Raw genomic sequence first — 25,480 nt, 5'->3', positions numbered from 1 at the left:
CAACAGGTGTCTCTTCTACTGTCTTTTTATGAATGCAATCCCCGATTTTCCCTATGACTAAGGAATGGTTTGAAGTGGAAAGAGGGGAAAGAAGAGTACATCTCTGCTCGTGTGGGTTTGAGAGTGATATTCTCCATTGTCAGCATGTTGTAAGTGCAAGGATAGTGGTCACTTCTCCACAGGGCCGCGCTGTGGTTTTATTTAGAGAACGCTCAGAATATACAAAAAGAGAGATGGAAAAGATGCATAAATAAACGTGCAGCCCGTGGCATGCACTGTGCCTGGTTTCCTCAGTGTGGTCCATGGTGGGCTGCATGTTACCAGTATGCAGCAAGATAAGTACAAAAACTGAGTGTTTGGGGAAACATATCGATTTTAAATTGTCGCAGTATCCACGTGCATGATCAGCAGGCTGTTTGGGATAGCTCTTAAATCTTTTTTCAGTAATTCATTTTTAAATGTATTTTTCAATGACGGATGACATACAATATTATATTAGTTTCAGCTGTACGACATAGTGATTAGACGTTTGTAACTTACGAGGTGACCCACCCATAAGTCTGACACCATAGACAGTTACTACAATATTATTGACTTTTTATTTCATTTTATAAAACTGAAGGTTTGCCTAGGATTAGAAAATTGTAACTATATTTACATATTTTTACACAAGAAGCTTAAAACACCCTGCCATACAGCAAGCCCAAGGACACTGAGTCTTAGAAAGGTGGGGCATGCAGTCACACGGCCTGGAAGGAGGAAGGAGAGAACAGAGGAGGCAGCCTTTGAACTGGCTCCATCGGACTCCAGAACCTGTGCTTAAAACTCATTCACAAATAATCGCAACAACGTATTTCAAACCCAAGCAGCAATCCTTTTATGGTCGTAAAATCTCAGCTCATGGGCCAGGATCGGGCATCTTCCATCTCTGTGTCTCCAACACGATGTCTGGCATCATGCGAAGCTTAGCAAGTTCTCTGTAAATGTGGAATCAATTTGCCTCTCCTCGTTATTATTAGGGAAAATGAAGAAGGAACCACACTCATCTTCAGGTGACAACTAGCTTAGGTCAAAAAACCAAGCTTTCCATCCCTCTTTGTTTGAAGAGGATAGTATGGCACTATCATGTTCTTTCTGTTGCCCAGTGAACTTTTTCTTTTTTTTTCTCCTTCTGAGTTTATTGAAGAATTTTTAGTCTGAAGTTTCCATTTAAAAGTTAAGCTCATTTTTCTTGTACTCCTTTCATGAATAAATTAAGCAGAGAACATGTCAAAAATAATTTTAAATGGATGTATGTGTAACCAACATCAAGTCTCAAAATAGATGGCCTTGGTACTGTTTTAAATTGTGTCCTCTTTTCCTTCCCTCACCCAGTATCAGAGAGAACAGGCTGTCAGGGAGCCAGGAAAGAAAAGGCGTTTCGTTTTGCTCTGGTGGATACCATGTTGCCTGAGCCCGTTCTGTTCCACCTGTTTGATGGGCTAAGAACCCTGGTCTTTTGGTCCCTGTGTGGCCCAGGTGGAGGAGGTTAGAGTCTCAGGCTGCCAGGGAGTATGTCTCTGCAGGTTCTGCTTACCGTTCCCTGGCTCGCTCTTCTCCATTCTGGGAAGCCCAAATGTGTGTGCAATGAAAATCGACACTGGGGATGAAATCTTCTCCCTTGCCACCCAGGCCCACAGCCTGCAGCATGGTGATGGCAGCAGCCAACTAATTTTCTGAAGAAGCCCAGAGGAAACTGAGAAAGGGTTGCCCACACCACTTTGCCTGCCTCAACAACAATGAACAGCAAGTTCAATGAAAATAGGAGAAAAAAAGAAACAAAAGAAAAAACAGACTCGTTATAATCCTAGTAGCCCTAAGTAGGAATATTTTTTAAAAGAAAGTTCTGCTCTCCAATATCAATGTAGAGTAAGGGAAGTATGAAAAAATTCATCAACGTGTTGTTTAATTTCCTCTTAAGCACCTCTTCCTAATGGGATGTGTTGGTTAGACCACTTATTAGGCATTACTCGCTTGTTATGTACAGTTTCCCTGATACCTGCAAGTAGATTATACAGTGATTCATTGGTAAATCCTGAATGAAAGCTGAAGGATTCTGAGAAAAGTAGAGGCTTGGAGATTATCTAGCTCCCTCAGGGCCCTCTTGGACACTGTTCCTGGGGGACCAAGGGCCTAATAAACACATTTGTATAAAGCGACTACTCTGTTAGTTTGGCTGAGCAGAGAATATAGTTCCCTGAACTCAGGAACTCAGAGTGGGTACCAAATGCAGGCGGCCTGAAAAGCCAGTGTCCAGCTGAGGGGAAGACTGCCCCACCCTGGTTCTGCGTGACCTGTCCCCAGTTGGCATGCGTCACCAGTGGGAGGGTCGGGGGAACAGGGTCCTCCAGCAAGGGCACCCGTGTCTAAGTGACGCATACTGCTGACCCTGCGTCGTGTCTACCTCCGAGAAGCCTCCGTTTGACCTGGAGGTTTGTCCAAACAATGCACCCTGGGTTGAGGGAGTACTTATTATTAATATAACCGCACCAACAAAAGAAGTATATAAAATAAAGTAACAAGTCGCTATTGGAATACAGGCAAAGGGTGGAGGGTAGGAGGTGTGCAAGATGAAACACCAAAAGTGGGTTTGAGCAGTCGTTCGAGATTTGCTGGTTTCTGGTAGCCGAGCTGAAGTGGGGTTGAGCAGGCATCACTTGATCTGGACACTGGTCCTCCTTCTGTTTCTGGTCATCTTCTGTCACCTTGGGAACAACCTCCTGCTGCAGAGCTTACCTGTCATTTTCTGAGGGCCGATATGAGAATGAAAATCACTGAAACTCATTCAGGTTTCTGTAACTCGGAGGTGTTGCCCATCTATTCAGGGACTCTCATGCTGTTAATATGGATTCACGTAAAATAAATACCCGTCACCGTGCAGTGCTCAATCTAGAAAACTTCAGGGCAGTGGAGGCACGGTCAGCACTCAAGTCCTTTTGAACAAGGTGGTGGTGTTGACAAATGAGGGACACAAAGGGAGAATACTGTTAAAAAGATGACTTCTTATTTCCTAACTCTTCAGTACCCTCTTTGTCTTTAGAAGAAACCCACTTGCCATTTTGGGTATTAACTGTTTGTCAAACAAGAGCTAATGGAATCAGCTCTGCTTTGTCGTGCCGATGGCAGTTCTCTCTTCTTAACCTATTTCTGAAATAAGGCATTTGTTCAGAATCATTCGTTATTGAATTAGTCAATAGCGTCTGAGTTGAGGAAAGATGATAATGACATTAAGGAATAATAAAAGTCGCCTACAGTGGAAATAGACCCCGTGTCAAAACTATAGAGGAACCCAAATCCTGCACTCAGACTGAGGTGCACAAAGAAATTATCTGTTAAAAGTGGAAGAAAGCGTGAGACAACTCGTGGAACTAATAAACTTTTTAGATGCTGTTTCATATGTTTGCTTTTCATTAAATTCAGGAATGGTTGCGACTATGTTGTTGTGATTCAGTCAACATTTATTCCTATCTGTTTTTCATATACAAAGGCTTAGGGGTGCCAGAAAATAAACTGTTAACGGAGAATTAACTTCTTTGGCATGCTTTCATACTTATCTTCCAAATTAAAGAAAATGAAATGGGCAGAAACACAGTGTAGATTACCTCCTTTTTGTCAAAAATGGTGGGAATTTGAAAATTAATAATAAAAAAGGGAACAGATGCAGTAACATGCCAGAGGGAGATTAATGTGGAGAGTAAAATCTGTGAGCAACAAAACTGAAGCAAACTGAATCAGTGGGAGGTGGTTGTACAATCAAAATCAGGATAAAAGAGAAATTACAAACAACCCTGCACTTGTCAAAGTAGTAGTAATGAAATCCTGACTCTGCCAGCAGTGAGAACCTGTGTTAGCACTTTGGGGTAAGGATGGTAGCCGGGTGCCAGGTAGGAGGGCAGTGTTAGGTTGCTGGGCAGCAGCCATCTTGTGTAGAACAGATGGCACCGAAAGCTGGCAGGGGAGGGGCTCCTTAGCAGAACTAATCAGACAGTAACAGATAGGGCAGCTGGGAAGACTGACCACAGAGAGGGAGTCTGCGGGGTAGCCGAGTGCCATGATGTTTGCAGTGGTGTGCCCATTGGTCTGAGATAAGACCTTGCAATGTCTTTCCCATCTTCAGAAGAACTGAAACTTTTGTTCAGAAAGAAAAATGGAGTTGCATTGTATCACGGTTGAGGGGTGGGGGTGGGCATCAGGGTAGAGGGACTGAGAAAGGAAGAAGTGTCCCTCTCAGAATTTGTCGTGTGCCTTTTCAATCCCAGCTTTCACGGAACTTTGATTTTTGTCGTTTATGTGGCTCTGCCGTCTTAATGTGTACAGTGTGGATGTAGAATGATCAGCTTATATTTTTTACGCACCAAAGAGTTTGCAGTATGAAGGCTACAGTTAAAATTAGAAAAGACTTTTTGGTATGATTTTTACCACATATGTCTTTCACAAATGAAAACAAAAAAGCAACCATAAGATATATGCATTTATGCTTAATAATGCCTCCTAACCTATTTAAGGCATGTTTGATTCAGACCCACTCGTCCTTCTGTTTTTCTCTGTGTAACTGAGCGAACATCAAAGTGTTAGGAGGAATTCAGAGTACAAAATCTTAAAACAAAAGTTAAGTCATTTTGAAAGAAATGAAAGAAAAAAACTGACCTGTTAAATTTAATAACTTATTTAAGGAGTTATGTGTTTCGTTTTGTTTATAAATATAGAGTTGGGACATTAATGCTAAAACTATTACTTTAACAAAGAAATCCAGATCTCCTACATCTGTTTTTGAACTAGTATATTTCTTTTTTTGCAGGAGGTTTGTAGCTTGGCTCAATGTATTCATTTTGGAGGGGAAGGGGGAACATTACCAGGATTTGAAATAGGTGGTATAACATAGCCATATGCTATTTATGCAGCAGTTTCTGCAATAAATCTAATTTGGTGCTGTCAAAAAATTAGACTTATTTGATGTCGCAGCACATTAGTAAATGATTGTGGCAGATTTAAAGTTGTCATTTAGTCTCTTCCTACTCTTAACAGAATCTCGCAAATCCTTCCCCCCTTCCCCCCCATCAACTCTGTGAAAATGTCTCAGTTCTTTGTCCTGCAGTCCTGCAAATATTTCCACATCTGAAAGGAGGTCTTGCCTTAAGGTAATTGAGGAAGGGGGTGGAAGAATGAATATCCTGTTGTTTAAAAGACTTCGTGAATATATAGGCAGAAAAATCAATAAACCAGAGAAAAATAATAGTATTTTCATTTCTTAGAAAAGCAGAACTGTTAGTCTCGTTCAGAATGTAGATAAATTAAGGTCAATTCTTTATTAGGGAGTTTAAATATTTTACCTTCCATCCTACATCCATATGCTGTTTTAGGAAAACTGATATTCAAGAACGTGAACGACATCAGCTCTTGTCTTCACCTAGCAGCGCCCTTAGAAACGGCTTTTCAGTTCTCTGGTGCAACCTGGCAGCATTGCTTCAGCGCCTCTGTATTTTTGCTGTAAAATTTGTGTTTCAGGTGTTGGTATCAAACTATTTAAAACTTTCTCCTAGTATTCTATTTAAAAGATAAAATGAGCATATGACACATTAGGCAAATAAATATAAACAGTATTCTCTGAATTCCTTAAATTAGTCCATTTGTAAAAGCAATCAGTATCATTTCCCTATCCTTTTTCTTACATAAAAGGGGAAAAGTGTGTGTGTGTGTGTGGTGTGTGTGTATGCACATTTCATGCATCTGTGTGTGACTGTAAATGATGTTAAACTGAGTGTTTTTTATTTATGTTCTTATCATACAAATTTTCCAAAACAAGCCTACTAGTGTGTTTTTGAAAAGCAATTTGCTAAGAATGAAGAGTTCCTTCATGGTGATTTAAGCAGCCTCTATTAAACTAGCAATTCGCTAATACTTCTCTCTTTTATCTAGCAAATTAGACCATGGAAGTGATCAAATTACCAGTATTCTTTCCATGCTATTCAGAAGCAGGGATCCAGGTAACCAAACTACCATCAAGCACCGATTACACTAAAGGGAAAAAAATACCCAGGAAAGTATTAACAAACTTGCTGGGTAAATTAGATGCTGTTTCTGAAATTTACTACACATAAAGAGAAATTACTTAGAAATTATGTTTTAGGAAGATGAAAGGGAAAGCACCTCTTAGAATTCATATTTTGTGTTCAAAATCCCTATGTTAAATTACATTGTATATATTACATAAGAATGATTTATAGGACATAGCATGTTTTGGAGATGAGTAATAAAATTGAAATTGAGTTAAAAAAGAATGTCTTTGCTCTTGGATTTTAAGCTTTCTTGTTTTTTTGTTTTTGCTTTTATATAGCTTTACAATAATTTTTTAAAACACATCTGATAAACTGCTCTGATAAAATATTTTTGTAAATTTTAAATATTTAATCAAGCAAAATCTTAAGATTCAAATTTTGAATTACATGTGTTTAGATTGCTTTGAATTTTATGTCAATGAAAACAGCTTGAATTTTTATCTTTTAAAAAAGAATTTAGAAAAATTTTATAAACTAGATTGATTTTACTTAATAAAAGCATATGCAATAAAATTAAATCTTGAGATAAATTCTTCAAAATATAAAAGCAGTGTTATGGATATAGGTTCACATTTTTCTTCACATTTTCTTTGGTTAAAATTTTGGTCATATATTTTTCCTAAAAAGTGATCTCCCTTTTTCTTATAAGAATTTTGAATTGAGTCTTTGGTTTGCCTTTTTCCTAAAGAATATGATTGTCTAAAATACTGGGAAATAATTTAACATAAAGTGATTTTATGTCCGATTTATGAAGGGAGGGTGAGTACTCGATAGCTGTAGATGACACAGAAAAAATTCAACTGAGAGTATAATTTTCACCTAATTTCTAGGAATTTATTTTTTTTCACAAAACTGGCCTATTGATGCAACATATTTTATTAAATAGATTATGTGTTTGTTTTGCAGCATATATTTGAATATTACTTAAGCAAAACTATTTTTTAATGATGGAATTTAAAATATACATGAATTGATCTATATATTATGGGTTAAGTTTCTCAAAGCAGTAAAGAAGCTGTGTGTTAATATGTAGCTTATAATTGAAATGGTACATATTTGTACATTTTAAGCATTTCAGTGCAAAATTTGTTAATTGGAATACTCTTTTCCTTGGCTAATTCATTAGTGAAAATATTTATTCCTCAACTTAATGCTATATAGTATGAAGCAATTTTTACATAGTGTAAGCTTGTTTATGATATTTTGATTTCACTTTAAAACTTTTATTTTGCTTTTATACATATAGTTCATACTCGATATAATAAGAAGTGCAGACACACATGAAGGAAATACATATCAGCTGTCTGGTTTTACAAATGATCATTAAAACACCCTGCCTTACTACTTTGACTCCAAATTATTGTCTTCCCGAACCCAAAAGTAATTTTCACAAGTATAGTACACAACAGAACTTCATCTTCTGCTGGTTAGCAGTAGAGGATTTAAATCCTCACCGACAGTTCAGTTGACAATGACCTTGAGGGGCTTTGCTTCTTGAAGAAGAAAGCAGAAGCTTGCGGTAAACAAAGTTCACTTCTGACAGATGGATTGAATGACAGAAAGGTTGCGAGTGCCAGAATAGCCCTGGCAGAGGAGGAAATGTTCACTGGAATCCAACAGGAGAGGAGGTGTGAACAGGTGCAGGGTTGCTGACGGAAGGGGAACCAGATGGAAGGAGCCAGAGCCAGTTTATTTAAAGGAAAAGGCAGAAAACATTGAAAGGCTGTGCGATCAGTGGCTAAAAGTGTTCATAGAGGAAGGTAAAAATTCACAAAGCAAAACTGCACAGTGGGGTGGCTCACACTTAGCATAATGGTAGTAATTTGTGAGTTTAGTTTGGAAGTTGCAGTTGAAATACATTTATCTTGGCTCTTGACACCATCAAGTGTAGATATTTGAAAGTTGTTTATTTTTTGTAAGTTTCTAAGCTTTTTTATCCATCTATTAATTTAATTTTTTTTCCAGCCAGAAGCTCCGTCGTGGTAATACTGAAATTGTGTCATCAGCTAGGAAAAGGAAAAAAAAAATTAAAGTGAAGGTTAACATTCCATTCAAGTTTATCTTGTGACGCCTCAGTTTTGTTCAGATATGGGAAGCAAATGCATGCATTGCTGGGTGACATCTGTAATAGCAGAGAAATTTGCAATGTTCCAATAGATACTGTTGGTTGCTTTTGTTGTTTCGAGTCTCTGTTCCCTTTGTGAAGTCCAGTTCGTTTGTGGTGTTTGGAATCATGCTCTCTAAAATAGACATTTGCCTGCCGTGATCTGCAGGTTAATTTCTGTTGCTGAGGTTGCCCTGATTTCCACTGACTTTCAGTGACCTGCCCTGAGGCAGACACGTGCAAACTCCAGTATCACTGACAATAGGAACAGCAGACAGTGGGGCAGGAAGGAAGACTTTCTTATTCTCTTAGACCTATTACAATTAAACTTTATACAAACCAAGTTACCCCTGCACATCATCGCCTGGTCACATGCACACACTTACGTGGGTCCTTGTCTCCCACTGTTGTCCTTGAAAAGTTTTCTATGTTGCATTACCGATAAAGAGATGCCAATAGAGGAGGAGCTGTTGTGAAGCAATCACCAGGAAAGACGACGAAACGGCACAATTATTTTGAGATTTTTATAATCTAGTAATTTATCCATAAGAATGTCTGTACTTTCACACAGATGAGATACTCAGAGTAAATTCAGTGAGCACTGTATACACATTCAGAGCAGCCTGGATCAAAAGATTACATCTCATTAGGGTGGGGGAGTTTCGAGACATTTTGATTTTAGAGACAACATCTATGATTCATGACATGCTTTTGTCAGTAAAAAGAAAGAACTGAAATTTGATGAGCAGTTATAGAGGGTATTTTCTTACGCCCATGTGTCTTATGGAGATCAACGCTTTTGGTCTTTTTTATAGACTGGATGGAGTTGTATATAACTACCTATTGGAAAGAAAAATAGGAAATTGATAACTCTTATTTTAAAATCAGATCCAAAATGTGTCTTGCCCTATTTGTTAAGAAGTGATCATGTAACAGATATTCTTATTAATCTAAGATTTTACATACAGTTGATCGGAACATACTTGCTTTAATTGTGATGTACCGATTTTGCCATCTCTTCCATTATAGTTATTGAATACGTTTATATAATAATGCTGCTAGCATGGTGCTGCTGTGTAAAATAATACCATAAAACTCATCAGGATTATGAGATTCAAATTGAAAGGTAGTAAAAAGAAACTGCAACAATTAGTGCCGTCACTTGATATTCATACCTCAAATTAAATGGCAAGCTCTTTACAGGTAGAACTAATGGCGTTGCAGACACACATGAATTTAGTTGGATGCAGGGCAGTGTCTTACATGATAGGGCTCTTGAATTGTTTTGAATGTGAGGAGAATGGGTGGATTGCCATTCAATAGGCGTTCATTCAACGTTTATTGAGTGCGTGTTCTATTCCAGCTGCACTAGGCACTGGAAATACCTAAAATGCAGAGGGTGTGATCCTTCTTCATAGGTAACTTACAGCCTAGGTTCGTGTAACTGCATTCCGTGTGTGTATGTGTGTGTGAAACCTCAAAAACAGTATTTAGATTTATAACTTTTCTTAAGATCATCTTGAATGATTTAATGAAACTACCCGTCTAGTCCAACAATCATTATCATTTGTGAGAACTGAGCTGCAGGGAACCTCAGCAGCTTGCCCAACGTCAACAGTTATTTAGTAAAAGCTGAAAGTAGACGCTCCATCTCTTGGCTCTCAGTCCAGTGTTCTTCCGTCTTCCATATTTGTTTCCTTTGTCTCCATTGATAATATGACTTGTTTGAATAAACCTATTAAATCTTCCTGTAGAAGTCTCGTCAAACCTGTTGCTGAAGAGAAAATGATTTTCTTTTTGGATTTTGGTACTTGATTACTAGCTCTCAAAACCGAAAAGCAAAGAGCGTTTGCTCACAAACAGCAATTACAACTACTTGGAACACTCCTCCTGGGGTGGCGGTAAAGATAGCTCCCTGACACACTGCTTACTTACATTAATTCAATCTCCAGATGACCTTGCAGGAAGATTCTGCATTAAACTCCTTTTACGGATAAAACTGAGGTGTATGGAGGTTAATGTCTTGACCAACGTCATAGTACTACAAAGTGGTGGAATTGGGATTCAAGCCCAGGCAGTTAGGCTTCAGAATGCAGTTTTTTCCATTATATACCGGGGGTGCCAAAAAAACGTATACAAGTAGACACTTTGGTCAGCGTTGCTCAAGCAGTAGTTCACCGTAATCAGAAGTGTCTCGACGCTGATGGGAACCACTTTGAGCACCTCTTGTAATTGCAGAAGCCAAACGTGACTTGTATTCATCTTTTGTTATTGGTATATATTGAGTATTACAATTTTAATAGTTTTCTCCTTTCTTAAAATGTGTATACATTTTTTGGCACCCTCTGTATATATATAGTTATATACTATATACACATATATTATGTATGTATATATATATAATATATATAATATATATTGCCTCTGATAGTGAGTGTTGTGAGAAAACAGATTCTGTGACTAATTCCTTTTGGAAAGTTGAATTAAATAGGGTTCTTGACAGTAGGGCTTCTCAGCGCCTTTCATATGCTAAGGTACATTGTGCCTCTCTTAGAAAGGAATTTAGTTTTCAATGTTTCACACATTTATACAACTTATGGAAACTTATGTATTCCCAGGAATCAGGCTTTTGGGAATACACTCCAGAAAAAAACGAAATTATGTTGCGGTAGGACAATTGAGAATTGTCACACGGGAATTACCTTTTTCTTATCCCATCACTACCTCTGGAGCTTCACGCCCTGACAGCCTTCCCCTCTCCTACCCACATCACTTTCATTCACGAAGAGGGCCGTTAGGGAGGTAGGTAACTTTCAATTTAGATCTAGTCAGGCCTCTGAAATGGAAATGAGAGTGGGGGAACATTTTTGGCCATTACTTGAGCTGTGCACATTACAGTAAGTTCTTCCATATCTACTGTTACAACTTGTCTTTATATGTTAATAATCTTCAAAATAAATTTCACAAGTAACTAGATTCCAGTCAGCTCATTAAATTTAGGCACCTTCCAAGGCTTGACTCTTAGAATAAGGTTTCAGAGAATAAAATATTATGGATACTTTTGGATAGAGCTCCGTTTAGACAATCTGCTGCCAGGAATTACTGGCACAGATTTAAAATGCAGGCCCCTAAATCCGACTCTGAAATAGACTTTATTCACCCTTGACCTTTGGTATTCGATATCTCTCTCTTCTGTGTGTTTCCTTTCCTGTGTTCTGAAGAAATGGAATAACTCATGGGCAGTAACTCGAGAAGGCGAGAAGTTTAGCACTCATAATGTGTTAATTTTCCTGTAAATACCCTTAGAGGTGCCTATAACTTATAATTATATCAAGCAGCTTCTATTGGTGAGATTTTCTATAAATAATGATGTTGTAACAATAATAATGACTGGAATTGTGATTCTCATGAAGGTTTTCAACGTGTGGGCCTGGCTCTTCCCCCTCTCCCCTTTTCTGGGTTCTCGAATTCTATTTCTAATGAACAAATAAGCTCCAGCAATTTTTGTAGCGTTTTGAAACCATATATCAGCTTATTTGTATTCCACGAAGTGCAGATGATGTTTTGCAAAAAATGAAAACTACGAAGGCAACAGATTAACTCACCAGGCAGTGGGATAATTTATTAAAATGGCTGACAGATTGATGGACTAACTAATATGACTACATGGTCCTCTTGATAAACTTTGGAAGTGTCAGATACCCTAGAAACAAGTAATTAATGAATGATATGAGGATGATTATTGGAGATTCAGGAAAGAAATCTGTGGGGAAAAATCTCTGAGAGAGAATTTCCCATTTAACAATTATAAGAAGACTATTAACTAATAAAGATTTTCTAATTGTATGCACATTAACTTATTAAGTATCTGTAATCCATAGCTGGACAGTTTTCTATAATTTATGAATGTGGCTGTATAGAATAGATTTAATATGCATAATAATTTAATTTTAAATATGAATACGTATTTTGGGAGATGCTTCAAAGCAGATTTGATTCACAAAAAAAAAAAGTTGTGTCGCTTACGTTTGTATATTGTGGTGACTACCATGGCTCTAGCTATTTTCTATCAGAATTCTTCTCCTTTGTTTCTTCTTTCAAATAATGGTGAGCAGGTAGCTTAAATGAGAAATTTATCAAGGTAAAAAAAATGTTATTTTAATAGTTTTTTGCTTTTCATAAGAATTATGAGGTTTGCTATCTTCGTGAGGCAGTTAAAGTTAGCAGTTTGGGGCAACATTATTTGGGGCAATGGTTATTCTGACTTGTGCAACATAGGGATTAAAAATGATGCTTTGCAATAGGGAAGTAGGTGAAGGAGTTGTGCTCAGACTAGCGCTGTCTAATAGAAATATAACGGGAGCCCCAAAATGCAAACCACATATGGAATTTAAATATTTAAATAGCCATATTTTTAAAAGAAACAAGTGACATTAATTTTAATAACAGTTTATTTAGCCCACTATATAGAAAATAGTATCATTCCAACATGTAATCAATATAAATTATTAATTCGATTTTTTAAAAACTTTTTCCCCTAATTCTTCACAATCCAGTGTGTGTTACTTATACTTGCAGCACGTCTGAACTCAGTCTAGCCGTGTTTCGAGGGCTCAGTAGCCCCATGTGGCCCGTGGCTGCCGGAGCAATGGCAGTCCTAGCCCTTGTGTTTTAGTTTTCCCAGCTTTCCCATGATGCCCAGTATAAGTGCAATTGGTTTGCCACGAGCATAAACCGTGAGTTCTATTTCTGCCGTAAGTGGAATCATTCTATAAGAACATGAAATCGTGCCAAATTTCTCTTTAATTTTGGAACCAATAACCAGACTAATTGCATTAGTCCTTTTTGGAAGAACTGTCCCTTTGAGAAAGAGGAGGACAGAGGAAGCTGCCACTTACTGGTCGTTACTTGAAGAGCATAGGAGCAATTAGCTGTGCCAACAGCACATTTTCATAAGTTCTTCCACATCTTACTGTCCCATCTTTGCCTTTACTTGTTAAGAATTGTTGAAACTAAATGCCACAATGAAATACCTAGATTCTAGTCCATTACTGCGTTTCCCCAACAGTAAGACCTAGCTGGACCATCAGCCCTAACACATCTTTTGGAGCAAAAATTAATATAAGACCCAGTCTTATTTTACTATATATATTATAATATAAATTATACCGGGTATTATATTATATTATATTATATTAGTTGTATTATATTATGCTATACTATATTAGACCCGGTCTTATATTATAGTAAAACACGACCAGGTCTTACAGTAAGTTTTGCTCCAAAAGACACGTTAAAGCTGATGGTCCGGTTAGGTCTTATTGTCGAGGAAACATGGTAGTTAAATTTAGATACCTTTCAAATGGTGACCTGGGCTGGACATTGCGTCTTGCTTTATGTAGAGTAGCTCATGTATCCTGATAACATCACTTTATTGAATGAGAAGCTGAGCCTCAGGCCGAGCGCCCACTCTAATGTCACACAGTGCACGGTGGAGCCAGGGTTCCAATCCAGATCTGTGTGCGGCTGACGCCCGAGCTCACATCCAGTGTGCAAGACCGCCTCCTCTTACGCAGTGTTTATCAGTAAATTGTTTATCCGTTCCTCAAGGTTGCTTGTCTTTGAGATAACTGTATTGATTGTTACACTTTGAGTAGTCATCTTCTAGGAATTAATAATGATAACAATAACAGGGTACTAATTAATATTTTTGATCAGTGGGATATGTCAGTGCTTACTAAGTATATTTTGCATACGATATCCTGGTGGTCCTATAAGGAGAGATACTTTTATTAACCCCATTTTGCCTTCGAGAAAACCGAATCATAGGGGAAGTAACCGGCTTAGATACATAGCTAGTAGGTAGGGGAATTGGGTCTCTGATGCCAAGTCTGGCTAACATCCAAGTCTGTACCCCTAACCCCCACTTCCTTGGGTACAAATGAATGACCCAACCCTGCTGGCAGTGGAACTTACGTGCTAAGGGATAAAGGCCGAGATTGTTTTTAGAAGTATGTTAGGGTTTTAGGTACTTATATTCCTTTTCTCAGGGCATGAATTCCCCTGGTTCGGGTAGGCTCAGGACAAGCTCCCTCACAGAAGTGAATTTGAATATAGACGTAAAATAAAGGTAGCAGCGGGTCTTTAGGAATGGAGAGGGCAGCTCTGCGCCTCTTGGAGTGGTGAGGATGATGACCTAGGAATGGCTAGAGCAAGAGGAACATCCAGCAGACACATTCTGAAGCAGAGGGAACAGTGAGGAATGTAGATAAGAGTAGTTACAAGCCACATAGAAACAATGTTAAATCCCAAAATAGCTAAAAGGAAAAATGTTTTGATGAGGCAAATGACCTAATTACTGTGGCAAGATCAATGATTTTTTTTTTTTTTTTAATTTAGAAGAGTGAGAATTGTCCTAGAATAGGAATCTGAAAACTTGGCCTCAAGTCAGTTTTCTGTTCTGTAAATGTAGTACTTCTCAGCTCCAGAACTGTGTGCAAAAGTGGAGATCTCAATCGAGCTTTAAAAATGAACTTTTTTTTTCTGTTATCAAGCCAAGATTAGTCAACAGAATACGATCCTTATTTCTATATACAAACATAATCAGTGTTTCACCCAGGGCACACCACCTCAGCAACAATGAAAACTCCGCTGTGCTCATTACAGCAGTTCCTCACTTACTCAAACTTAGACTTCTGGTAAATCCAGACATTTCATAAATAGGTATTACAAACTGAGATATAAATTAAAAAGTACTTTTTAAAGATAATTTTTAAATTTTCAATTACAGTTGGCACACAGTCTTGACGTGGTTTCTTCTGTATGTCCTTAGTTATAGCACTTCTGTTCAGCTAGATTTCAGGTGATGGTCAGTGATGGGTCTTCTATTGTTTAGGTGTGATTTTGATGTGGTCCTGAGAGGAGGAGAGTACAGCGTTTACCTACCCCATCATCTTGACCCAATTAAAAAATATTTTTAAGAAGCAAATAACTATTGCAAAACCCTTGCACTTTTCCATGTGGAATCAGTAGAACTATCCTAAGACATCATTTTTATATATTTTTAAAAAACCCAACAACATTCAAAACAAAACATGACAGCAACTCATAGTGAAACACCAATAAAAAATGACAAGAAACAGATCAACATGCTTCCGTGTACTTTCTGGTTCTTTACAATAACATCTGAGGCCTTTCATGCAACCAATATTATTGGGTGTCTTCCGTTCCCAGCCACTATGTTAGGCCCTTGGAGACGTCACAGTGTGCAGTGGTCCCTAGAAGCTTCCTAGCAGCAGGAAGAACCGTAGCAAGCAGCCGACCTACCTTATTTGAAATTATGGACCTTGATTATCAAGAAGCATTTGTTATGTTTGGTGTAGGTGGGTTAAGGAAGTAGAGACATAATTAACAGATTTCAGACATAGTTCTACTGCTGACAGATTTCTGTGGGTCTAATATCTGGAAATTTGTCTCATGTGGAGTACCTTATCTCCCAACATTCCAGATAAATGAAGCATTACTTTGCCATGCTCGAGAAATAAGATATTGTACAATGTAATTAATAATTGTAGTTCTCACTATTATTGCATATTGATGAATAAATTTAATAGCCACAAAGTAACCAATATGTTCCCCCATTTAATAATGGATCCTAGAAATTAATTTCAAAAACCTTTTAATAATAGAATGGAAACTCTTCAAAATCAGTTGTGCTGCAATCCGTCAATGCTGTATATTTATTGACAGGTTGCAGGAATGTCATTATAATAAACAATGTGTAATATATAACATCCTACCAATGTCTGATTTGAAGTTACTCATCAGGAGGATTAATTAATGGGAATATGCACATGAACTGATAATTTCCGGAAAAGAAAGGCAAAAATGGACCAAAGTGATTTGTTTACATAGAAAAGTCACAAGTGGAAAATATGAATATTTTGATGATATGAAGATGAAAGGCAAAATCATGATCGAATTTATTTTATGCAATAGCATATTTGTCCTTACTCTTTAGTCTGGTGAACTGGGCTGATGGTGTGAAATAGAATATAGGAAGGCCTGGCTATCTCACAGGAACTTTGCTCCATTCTGCTACTTAATTCATCAGAGACCTCTGAACTATGAGGACATTGTAAGGCGCAAAGTTAGTGAAACATGCATTTGATGGCTGTTCATTCTCAGTATCTACCTGTGGTATCTATTATGTCTACGAACCAGTTACAGAAATGCTCTTGCTCTTGCCATAGTAATAAGTGCTCTCCCAGCTTCTGTGTTGTCCCTTCTCCATCTATGCCCACAACTGCACCCAGAGTGATCTTTCTAAAGCCCCAGGGTGATCACAACACTTATAACCGTATGTTGGCTCCCTGGTTTCCTCAGGATGAAGCCTCGAGGATTTTTGTTTCATATAGAAAGCTGCGTGGCTGGCTTCTGCCGGCATTTCCACTCTCATTTTCTTCAGTCTCCCCTCCACCTATTGTCTATTTTCTATTTTGTCTCTTGTCTATTTTCTTCTCTCTTGTCTCTTTTCTTCACTAGACTGTGAGCTCTTTGAAGGTGTGGTCATGGTCTGTGTCTTACATACTGACGCATTCCCATGCTTTCATGCCTGGTGCAGAGTAGGGGTTTAACTATTTGGTGAATATAGATGACCAGCAGAGTTTGACTAAACTTGGCCATGGAATGGAAAGGACACTGAACTTGGAGTGAGAAGATGGGTTATGGTTGTAGCTATGTCCCTTACTACTAGCGGTGAGGTGTCGAGTAAATCTCTTAATTCTCTGAGCTTGAGAAGCCCATCTATCACACAGTGATAGGTATCACACAGGTATCTGCTCCATCTCCCTGCCTTACAGACTTGTTATGAATAGAGAGGTCAGTGCATTTGGATGTGCTTTGTAAAATAGAAAGCACAGATGTGGAGGAGGATGAGATGGTAAGAGTCTGTGGATTTGTTTTAAGTAAATGAGAGTTGTGCAGACAGTATAATAGAAGCAGATAATATCTAGTCAAGCACAATCTCCATTGCCTTGACGGTAAGTTTTCTGATTATTTTGGAGATACTATAAGAGAACATTTTTGGAGGGAAACTTATTTTTAGGGAAAATTATTTCCTTTCTTTTGTGTTTATTCCTTTGAAAGAAGTTGACCTCCTTTCTGTTTCTGCTTCCTTTCCTAGAAGTGACTCATGCTGTCATCTGATAACTCATCTTTCAACAGTGTGCTTAAAATTCTGACATTCTTTGCAGTGAACCAAATAGACATAATTTACTCTTGGAAATATGTATGATGCCATTAAGTTTTTTGCCATACTTGAGGAAGTAGGGGTTACTGAATCCTAGTCCTCTCGTATTTTCCGATCCCTGTTTGTTCCATCCCAGTATTCCTACATTTGCCCAAATATGAGAACACAGCCCCTGTTAGTAGAAAACAAGGAGAGGATTTTTGTTTCAAATGTAGAAGACATCATGCTCTCTACTAATTTACTATACTTATTATGTGGCCAATAATATTAAATTATATTATTATTTACTATATTTTTATTATCATCATCATCAATAATAATAATAACACTAAATTACATTATTGGCCAAAATAAAGGTTATCTTTCCCATTCTCTTCTTCTAATTGGTAGACAGGAGGATCCTTTAACCTGTGAGGATACTTACTCCTTTCTATCTCTTAACAGTTATTGATTCATTCATTTGTTCATCAAATATTTGTTGACCACACAACCGTGTGCCAGGCAGGATTCCAGACTCTTGAGATAAATTAGTGAGCAAAACAAAGGTCTCTATTCTTCAGGCACTTACATTTCATATAAGATGTATATACCTTATCTTGTCTGTGAGCCTTTCAGTGTTTTTGCAGATGTCAATATATTTCTTAAAGAAAGATACAAACGGTGTCATTGTAGGAGGAAGTGACCCAATAACATGTGGGACAAATGGGAAAGGAAGAGAACTAACTTGGGCTTTGGCTCCTGAGATGAATAATGAAGGTATTAAAGGGCACACCCACATGTGTATCATTGAAATCAGACTCTTCTTATCCTTTCAACCTTCTCTTAGTCTCTGCATCCCTAATGAAGTAAGAAATTGAAGCATAGAGATTCGAATTATGGATTTTATTTAAAGTCAGGTAGGCCTAAATTTCCTGTCTATGACCCTCAATAAATGGGGACTTGGCACAAAGTGTGTAACCTTTCTAGGCCTCAGTTTCCTCATTGATAAAGTGAGGCTAATAAAAGAACCTACCTCATTGGTTTGTGTGAGAATTAAACAGAAGAATACACGTGAACAGCTTAGCTTATGATAAACATTAGTAAATAATAGGTTACTAAATTATTAATTCTTTAAGGTAGGATTGTTTTCTGTCCTTTTTGAATGAAGAACCCCAGGATTAAAAGAAGTAAGTTACTTGTCTATAGTCACATAGGTCCATAGTCACATAGGCAGCAAGGAGAGAGAGGCCATACTCCATTTCTTTCTTTCTTTTTTTTTAAAGATTTTTATTGGGGAAGGGGAACAGGACTTTATTGGGGAACAGTGTGTACTTCCAGGACTTTTTTCCAAGTCAAATTGTTGTCCTTTCAGTCTTAGTTGTGGAGGGCGCAGCTCAGGTCCAGTTGCCGTTGCTAGTTGCAGGGGGCACAGCCCACCATCCCTTGGTGGGAGTCGAACTGGCAACCTTGTGGTTGAGAGAACGCGCTCCAACCAACTGAGCCATCCTGGAGCTCAGCGGCAGCTCAGCTCAAAGTACTGTTCAATCTTAGTTGCAGGGGGCGGAGCCCACCATCCCTTCCAGGACTCCAGCAGTTGAAGCAGCAACCTTGTGGTTGAGAGCCCATTGGCCCATGTGGGAATCGAACCGGCAGCCTTCGGAGTTAGGAACATGGAACTCTAACCTGAGTTCCTGGCCACCTGGCCAGCCCCTCCATTTCTACTGTACTCCTTTGCTTCTCAAGATGTCAGTTTCCCATAACACAGAGAACCAACTGAAAACGATAAAATGATGCATATGCCTTTGTAAAACAAAACAAACAAAGCAAAACAAAACTGTAAGCAAATATTTAATTTTAGGTATAAGTAGATTTGTTTCCATGGTAGGTTAGTTTCCAAAGTACTTTCTAAGTCTGATCAAATGAGTAAACATGTTAAAGATAATGGGAGCCACATTTCTCACTGTTGAGAAAGAAAGTTCCAGTTATGCACAGAAGGGTGAGTAGGTTCTACTATGTTGTTGGGCCAATATTGGGGCAAATGGCCATTGTGTGTCTTACCTCCGAGTAGCACCTCGCCCTTACCTGCTGCTTTTCTCTGTAATTCTATCAGAAGGGCTCTCAGATAGTAAGCATGTTATGAATGGTCTCATAAGTTTTGTCATATCAGCATGCTACTGTCACAAAGCACTTTATAAGGGACACATCTTCTAACCAATAGAAGTGAATAGAATCACAGCAGATGGAATTGGTGCCTTTTAGGATCATCAGAAATTTCTAGCCCTTAACGTGGCTATAAAATTTAAAAATGCACTTTAAAAATCTATTTACTAAGTCATGGATATCTTTTCAATAGCAAGATTTAAAATAATAAATGATATAGAAAAGTTGAGGATCAGAAATGTAAAGTTAATTCTTCACTCCCTTTTTTTTAAGGGGATGGTAAATATTGCAGACATTTTTAGAAAATAAAATCAACCAGAGCTATAATTGGAAAGAAGGAGTGACTAAACCTCTGTGTATACCTTGTCCATGTTTGAGGCCTACCCAGTACTTGTTCACTCCTTTTAGCTTCTAAATGTTAGCAGGGAAACACCAGCATGGCCCACACATGCATGTGTGACCCCAGGTAATGGAGGTAACTGGGCCCAAAAGGTGGATGTTCCTAGTCTCGTGTATTTGCTCCTTCTAAAAATCAGCTCTGTTGAGGTAAATTTAAATATCATAAAAATCAACAGTGTTAAGTGAGCAATTAAGTGTATTTTGACAAATGCACAGCGTTATGGAGCCATCATACTCATGATATAGAACGTTTCTATCAACCAAAAAGGTTCCTGTGTGCCTGTCTCCTACCTCCATGTCTTGGCAATACTGACCTGTCCCTCTAGTGTTTACTTTCCTGGAATGTCATATAAATGAAATAATAAAAATGTATCTTCAATGTCTGGCTTCTTAAAGCATATGCTTTTGAGTTCCATCCATGTGTCGTATGTAACGGTACTTTGTTCCTTTTTATTGCTACTATGACTAGTATTCCATTGTATGGCTACACCACAATTGGTTTACCCATTTAACAGTTAACAGACAATTAGGTTGTTTCTAGTTCTTAGCTATTATGATTCAGTCTCCTTTTAAAACTAAGAAATTCTTTACCACTATTGCTTTTATTCCGATTTCTAAAGTATGGCTAACCACAGGTTTGGTTAAATGAGATCATCAGTGTTTTGAGTGAGAACTGAATAAAAACCAGTTGGGGAAGACTGGCTCAGCTATTCTTCATGAGGCTCTCACACTCAGCTCCCACCAACCTCTCGTTTTTCTGTGCCTAGGTGGTTATTTCCCTTGACCTTACATGTGGTGTATGCCACCTTCTACCTTCTATTTTGGCCATTGTGAATTTCCCTTTAGGGCAAGGACTATGCCACGTTTATCTTTATTTGACCCAGTGCCTAGCAGAGTGTATCATAATAAATAGTAAATGAATTGATTTGGATTTTTCTCTAATCCCTTCTCTGGATACCTAAATGGTTTTTATTAATATTTTCAATCCATTGCTGTATTACCTCTAGAGTGTCATAAAAAGGCTTTCCTAACTCAAAGTATTTCAAATACTACTTCTGCCTTCACATATTTATGTATATTGTAACCTTTGAGCACATTTCTATTTCTTTATGACCCCCCCTTTTTTCTTCAACTATAATGTGAGAGGATTTGATGAAACAAATATGAGATTGCCTGTCAGTTCTAAGGTTTTATAAAAAGCCTACTAAGTCAAAAGAACCTGCAAGGGGAGAAGGCAACACTGGAGGAAGGCAGAAGAGGATTCAAGAAACAATAGCTGACGTGTAACTCAATGTTTGTTGGAAGAGAATTTTTAAAAATTATTTTACTTTATTAAGAGAACCATAATAACCATAGTTTTTGTTTTTTGTGTTTTTTTTCTATAGTGGATTTAGGATATCAGTAATTAGGCAGCTTCCCATTCTAAAAACTGATGGTGAGACTGGCAACCCCGTTATGTCGGGGAACCACAAGCCCCAGTTTGCAAAGGACAGGCCCAGTTATGACTGTTGTCTCTCTGTAATTATTAATCGTGCCCCTTTTCACTCTCAAATGGGTATTGCTTTTGAGCAATGCGTTTTATGGTTACTCAACTATTAGGGGTCTCAGGGCCCCAGGTCTCCCTACTGATCTAACTCAGGGTCTGACTGGGGGGTGGTTACTTGTGAAAGAATCCACAATGCTCTTTTTAGGCCATCTCCTTCAGCAGCTTTGTCTCCAGCTGGCAAAGCCATAGGGGGCATCTCTTCTGGGCACTCTTCTTTTTTAACATGTTCCAAAAGGTTTTGCCTCCTCATACAAGACTTGAGCAGATTCTCCAGCTTCAGGGAAAGGCAGCAGCTTTCCTTCCCTCTATGGAAAGGGCATAAGAACATCCATTCACTGAACATTCTCTGCCTCCTTCCTGTGTGCCAAGTCCCGAGCTGGGCTTAGGGTGTAGAGAGACAGAGATGACAAAGGAGGCAGACGTGTGACCCAAGAACTAAAGTGTGACAAATGCTATCTTAAAAGGATGTGTGTGTGTGTTTATATGTATATATATATGTATATATATATATATATACACACACACACACACACAACATATATACATATATGGAGGTCACTGAGGAAAGAATAAGTTAATTTAGGAAAGAATGGAAGGAGAGGGGGTGAATTCTGAGCAGGCCTTTAAAAGGAGTAGTGTACAATGAGCAGGGGGATGGGGCTGGGGTGGGGGATGGATGATGAAGGTTGTGGGGGGAGACATCCCAGGAAAACAAAGAGACATGTGCCATGATCCATGGCCAGAAAAAATATGTGGTGTGACTGGGGAGGCAAAAAGTGGCCTCGTCTGACTGTCCGTTTGTTGGTACACACTAGTTTGGAACTGAGTGTGAGGCAAGACCTTGGAGCACATCCAAGGGGGTGTTGTTATTAGAAGAACTAGAAAGGACCTTATTTCACATTTAGTGTGGACCCCTGATGATTCCTTTTGAGTGAGGTGTGGGTGTATTTTCCTTTTGCAATTTTACACTACAACATGACCGCATGCGTTGACCAATTTCAATACAGGCTTTCCTTATGTTGCTTTATAATTAGAAGCCAGTGAATTGAAGTTCCACAGCGGTACATAGACTAGTAGTGATAGCTTTTTGGAATTGTTTATTTTTAGTTTGGCAAAGGCAAAGCAGTAAATATCTCAATTAGTGAACTAAAGCAGCATGGATGAGAAATGCCCACAAGGAGATCAGGAGTTAGAAATAACCTAAATCAGTTAATTGGAGGAAACCCTCATATCACTTACCCATATCTAGACTGTGAAGAACTGACCTAGTGTGTGTGTGTGCGCGTGTGTGTGTGTGTGTGTGTGTGTGTTTGTGTACAGTGTCAGTATCCACAGTGCTGTAGCCATGAGGTCCTTTGTGTCCTTCAGGTCCTAATGGTTGAGGAGGTTTCTCGCTTTAGGAGCCACTGTGATCAGATACTGACCTTTGGGTCCCAAAGGGATGGGTCGATAACCAATCACAGTGGGATGGAATACTGTCTCTGACTGTGGAAGCATCTCATCCTGTAGTTTCTCTCCACATGACCCAAAAGGGGTTCTATTATGATGTGCTGGGGGAAGTTATTCACTTTCATATTCGTATTTATATTCACATTACATTTCCTAATGTGTGAAAATATTTAACAGAAATGTGTATGTGGTACTACGGCATCCTTCACTTGCCTCTAGGTAGATTCTCGTACATTGTATGTGAGATTCCATTTTAAGATCGGGTGGAAAAGTAGAGGTGGTCTACAAAGCTTAGTTTCCGGAATTTAAGTTGTGGTGTATTCAGCCATGCTATTCCTATAACTCCAGGATCTTTGGGAAGTAGTAACCACTCAGAAGATAGAAGACTAATTGGTGGTGAAGAACTTTAGGAGTCTTAGAGAGAAAGGTGTTTGTGTTTTAGAGCGACCAAATACCATTATTCAGTTGTCATGATGCTTTGCATACTCAGTCCATTTGGATTTATGGCATGGATTTATAATATTGTATGAAAGGTCCTTTGGATTTCCCCCCTAAAGGAGAGCAGAGGTCAGTAGAAAGACTGTTTGTTGTCTTCTTCTGCTGAGGAGTTCACTCCCGAGCAGCTCTCTGCCGTCTGTAGGGCAATGATGGTGCTCGCGCATCTGCAGATTCCATTTCTGTCTGTCTTCTCTCTGCTTTGTAGACTGGAAAAAGAGAGCATCCAGCAGAGCCTTAGCAGTGAAGCACAGGCCCAAGCCCTTCAGGCCCAGCAAAGAGAGCAGGAGCTGACGCAGAAGATACAGCAAATGGAGGCCCAGCATGACAAAACTGGTAGGTGGTGGGGAAAGATTAGAGCCTGGGCACTCGCTCACAAGCCGGGCCCACGCCTTACTGTGAAATGACATCAGGAACACCTGTAACCTTTGGCTGGCCGAAGGGAGCAGATGCTAACTACACCGGAGATTCCGAATTACATATTAGTTAGCGTTTAAAAGGGAAAATGGAAAGTATTGCCCACTGTCTGTTGATTTCAGAGTGCTGCTCTCACATCTGTTGCACCATCTGGATTATGAGTTTATTTACCTGTGTTCAAGAAACGTAAAGCTGAGAGAGACCACAACAAAGTAGAAAAACAAAGGGCTTGTTTTTGGCTGGGTTTTCAGGCACACATGTTATATAAAGAAAATAGCATCAGAAGCTCTGCGGGAAATGCTCTGAGCTTACAGTTAGCGTCTCCTGAATAGCACTGAACAGTTCCCACAGTACACACATTATAGCTGCTCTAAAAGCCTAATGAGTTTGCTTCAGCGTCCAAACTGGAGAAAAGCTTTAGCCATTAATCGGTTCTTAATTCACTGTCGCAGCTGGATGTAATTCAGTGGCTCCAAATTGATATGTTCCTTTATTTAATCTTTGCAGCTTCGAACATTTTTAGCATTTGTATGATTTCCCCACCTCCCCCAACCCAATCTAGAGTGATGTTTAATCCTTTGCATTCTTCAAGTTCTCACAACTGCCGTTAGAATGCACTAATACAAGGCATTGACCACAGCTGGCAGCTTGGCTAAAAATCGCCATCTTTCATCACATTGGCGCTATTCTGCAGACTGAGTTGGCCAGTAACTCTTTACCTTTAATTTGAAAGTAAAATGTACTTTGAAAAGAGGCAGTTTGGTTTGTTCCGTCAGAGCATTCTGTAGTTCTTTTCACGTGTGAGTTGTGTGTTCACAGACAGCGTTAGTCAAAACAAGACAGTGTCACTCATTAGAATTCCACAGCACGTACTCCACACTGATCGTACTATTAAAACAAAAGTTTAATTGATCCTGTCTCTTCCAGAAAAATGGTGTTTAATTTTTAGTGCCTTGATTTATTTTGCTTTGAATGCTGTACGCTTTTTGCCAATCATTAGCTAAGATTGAAAAGAAATAAAGGGCCTTATTAAACCTTACACTTGAAAGTAATTTTCACATGATTTAATGGATACTATGTTTGATGACATGGTGAGAAATGATCACTTATCCTATAGGTGAAAAATTGCTAACATAAAGTTCATTCAATAATCTCTTTACTTGTAAAGAGGCAAAGGTTATACGACTCACGTAGTTCCCTCCGGGACTTTTAGTAGACTTTCTTCTAACAGCGTTTGGCCAGGAGAAATGAAAATTCACCAGACTTCATAGATGTTTTTCCACTAAAAACAAAAGGCAGCAAACAGGATAAATTATTGTTTCTCCTCACTGCTAGCAGGATCCTAGTGATCACGGAGTCTGGCAGAATCTGTGAGCAAGACAAGAACTTACCTGTTAGAACCATCTTAACAACACTTCCTTTTATGTTGCACAAAAATACCATTCTCTGTTCAATTTCTTTGACCAGATTTTCACTGAAGCTTATACTGTTGGCAATGAAATCAAATTACGTATTTCACCTTCATAAGTAGAGAAATAGATGCAAGATGGAGGGTAGTGCAATATGTGAATAAATATGAAACATAA

The 25,480-nt window shown here is 38.6% G+C and overlaps 1 protein-coding gene across 4 annotated transcripts in view; it reads left to right on the top strand.

The window, feature by feature from the left end:
• The window catches only part of SDCCAG8 (SHH signaling and ciliogenesis regulator SDCCAG8), a 207,046-nt gene that overhangs the window by 102,620 nt on the left and 78,946 nt on the right, over positions 1 to 25,480 (top strand). For all 4 annotated transcript variants that reach the window (XR_013992667.1, XR_013992668.1, XM_081039284.1 and 1 more), the window contains exon 14: positions 23,686 to 23,813. Coding sequence is in view for 2 of the 4 variants with exons in the window: in XM_081039284.1 (XP_080895410.1) it covers positions 23,686 to 23,813 (128 nt within the window). In the remaining 2 variants the exon portion in view is untranslated. The remainder of the gene's footprint in view (positions 1 to 23,685; positions 23,814 to 25,480) is intronic.

The sequence above is a fragment of the Rhinolophus hipposideros genome, assembly GCF_964194185.1.
Source record: "Rhinolophus hipposideros genome assembly, chromosome: 26".
Lineage (NCBI taxonomy): Eukaryota > Metazoa > Chordata > Mammalia > Chiroptera > Rhinolophidae > Rhinolophus > Rhinolophus hipposideros.
Note: the sequence above shows the minus strand (reverse complement) of the source record. Positions and strands in the feature narration are given on the sequence as shown.